General features: G+C 49.4%; 1 protein-coding gene across 1 annotated transcript in view; it reads left to right on the top strand.

Moving 5' to 3' along the window:
- The window catches only part of SPATA21 (spermatogenesis associated 21), a 36,855-nt gene that overhangs the window by 2,416 nt on the left and 31,490 nt on the right, over nt 1-2,949 (top strand). Inside the window, 1 exon segment of the mRNA XM_003783870.2 lies at nt 381-532. Coding sequence (XP_003783918.1) covers nt 381-532 — 152 coding nt within the window.

Raw genomic sequence — 2,949 nt, forward strand, 5'->3', positions numbered from 1 at the left:
CCCATTTCCAGAGCCTGAGTTTTGAAGTAGCAGAATTTGGGGAAAGCCTCTTGCAGACACTGTGGGAGTCCTGGAGTCCCCTAGGTGCTTTTTCAAGCTACTTGGGACTAGCCCCTTGTCTCAGGCACTAATTGGAACTCTGGGTCTGTGGCAGAGCCTTTACTGCTGTGCCATAGCTTCTGGCCTGGGCCTGGCCTTGAGTTCCAGCCTCCCTCTCCGTGCCTCTCGGCTCCCCCCCCACCTGTCTCCAATGCTTCCCCAACTTAGGTACATGATCTCCCTGTCCCTGGGACAAGGAGGATGTCTGAGGGGATGGGGAGAACCCCTCTTTGATACTCAAAAGCCAGCCTTGAGCCAGTGCCATGGGCATCTCTGTCTAGGTCGTGTTTCCAGATGCTACAGAAGTGGGCAGCGGGAAGCAGCCCTTATCAGCTCCAGGAAGGCCAGAGAAGGGGCGTGAACACAGAGAAGCATCCGAGGAGGGGCCCCCAGACCTCAGGACCCAGGAGCAGAAGCCTCCAGCAAGACGAAGGTGAGCCGGGGGCTTTTCGGGAACAGGTCTAGGAGAGAATCCCCCTGGAATCAACCTGGAGGAGAGAGAAACTCTAGAACTCCCAGACTAGGGCAGATCCTGGCCACAGCGCCCTGCACTTCTCTTCCATAGCACTACTTGTACTAAACCATTACTGTGTTAACCTTTTATCAGAGCACCCGCCCACCCCCTGTTAAGCCTCTCTTATGTGTCTTTTTTTTTTTTTTTGAGACAGAGTCTTACTTTGTTACCCTCAGTAGAGTGCCAGGCATCATAGCTCACAGCAACCTCAAAGTCTTGGGCTTAAGCAATTCTCTTGCCTCGGCCTCCCAAGTAGCTGGAACTACAGGCACCCACCACAACGCCCGGCTATTTTTTGTTGCAGTTGTGTCATCGTTGTTTAGCAGTCCTGGGCCGGGTTTGAATCCTCCAACCTCGGTGTATGCGGCTGGTGCCATAACCACTGTGCTACAGGCACTGAGCCTGTGTCTTGTTCAAGGCACATTTATATGTCCTATTTGGCCACAAGTTCCTCATGCCTAGTACTGTGCCTGGCATATAGTAGATACTCAATAATTTTTTGTTTTGGAGACAGAACCTCAAGCCGTCCCCCTGGGTAGAGTGCTGTGGCATCACAGCTCACAGCAACCTCCAAATCCTGAGCTCAAGCGAGTCTCCTGCCTCTGCCTCCCAAGTAGCTGGGACCACAGGCACCCACCACCATCGCCTGGCTATTTTTTGTTTGCAGCCGTCATTGTTGTTTGGCGGCCCTGAGTTGGATTCGAACCCGTCACTTTAGGTGTATGTGGGCTGGTGCCTTAGCCACGTGAGCCATAGGCACCAAGCCATCTTTCACTGAATTAATAGAAGAATGCACAGAGAGGCTGAGAGACACAGAAACATACAAAGATGTGCGTGATATTATTGTTATTGTTTTCTAAAGTTTGTATATATTTTTAATCTATTCTACAGCAAGTATTTTTTTTTCCTTGAAATAGAGTCTTAACTTTGTCACCCTCAGTAGAGTGTTGTAGCGTCACAGCTCACAGCAACCTCAAACTCTTGGGCTCAAGTGATCCTCTTGCCTCAGCCTCCCAAGTAGCTGGGACTACAGGCACCCACCACGATGCCTGGGTCTTTTTTAGAGATGGGGTCTTGCTCTGGCTAAGGCTGGTCTTGAACCTGTGAGCTCAGGCAATCCACCCACCTTGTCCTCCCAAGTCTTGGGATTATGAGCGTGAGCCACCGCACCTGGTCAAGAATGTATTCTTCTAACAAGAGAAGGTCCCAGCTGGGCGCTGTGGCTCATGTCTGTAATCCTAACACTAACACTCTGGGAGGCTGAGGCAGGTGGATTGCTTGAGCTCAGGAGTTTGAGACCAGCCTGAGCAAGAGTGAGATCCTATCTCTATTAAAAATAGAAGAACCAGCTGGCCATTGTGTCAGGTGCCTGCAGTCTGGAGGTTGAGGCAAGAAGATCACTTGAGCCCAAGAATTTGAGGTTGCTGTGAGCTATCGCCATGGCACTCTACCTAGGGTGACAGAGTGAGACTGTGTCTCAAAATAAAATAAAATAAAATAAAAGGAGAAGGTCAAGGGACCCAGAGAGAGGCAAAGTGAACAACTTGAGGAAGAGGAATAGTGAAGACTAACTGGCTTATTACTGAAATTTGATTATAACCCAAAACTCCTAAATAACCTCTACGTGGAAAGTTAGGGGAATCAACCCAAGCCAGGTTTGAACCCCGCTGAGATAAATAAATGCTGCACACCTCACATATATACATACACGCATACCATGTTGGTGGAAATACAAACCGTTTCAACATATCTGTTTCACTAACTTGGTGATTTGTTTCAACTGCCTTTAAATTGTCTTGCCCGGCTTGGCTCCCATAGCTCAGGGAGTAGGGTGCCAGCCACATACACCGAGGCTGGCGGGTTCAAGCCCAGCCCGGACCTGCTAAAACAATAATGACAACTGCGACCGAAAAATAGCCGGGTGCTGTGATGGGTGCCTGTAGTCTCAGCTACTTGGGAGGCTGAGGCAAAAGAATCGTTTGAGCCCAAGAGTTTAAGGTTGCTGTGAGCTGTGATGCCACAGCACCCTACTGAGGGCGAGACAGTAAGACTCTGTCTCTAAATGAATACATAAATACATAAATAAATTGTCTTAACCCTCATCCATTTCTAGAAATACTCCCTAAGGAAATACTTCGTGATTCAGGCGAAGTTTTATGCACAAAGATATTCCCTGTCACATTATTTTAAATATTAAGAAATTGGGGCTCAGCGCCTATAGCTCAACCGGCTAAGGCGCCAGCCACGTACACCTAGGGTGGCGGGTTCGAATCCCCAGCCCGGACCCGCCAAAACAACAATGACGGCTGCAACCAAAAAATAGCCGGGCGTTGTGG

This window comes from Otolemur garnettii, unplaced genomic scaffold, assembly GCF_000181295.1.
Source record: "Otolemur garnettii isolate 467f Iridium unplaced genomic scaffold, OtoGar3 scaffold00009, whole genome shotgun sequence".
NCBI classification, from domain to species: Eukaryota; Metazoa; Chordata; class Mammalia; order Primates; family Galagidae; genus Otolemur; species Otolemur garnettii.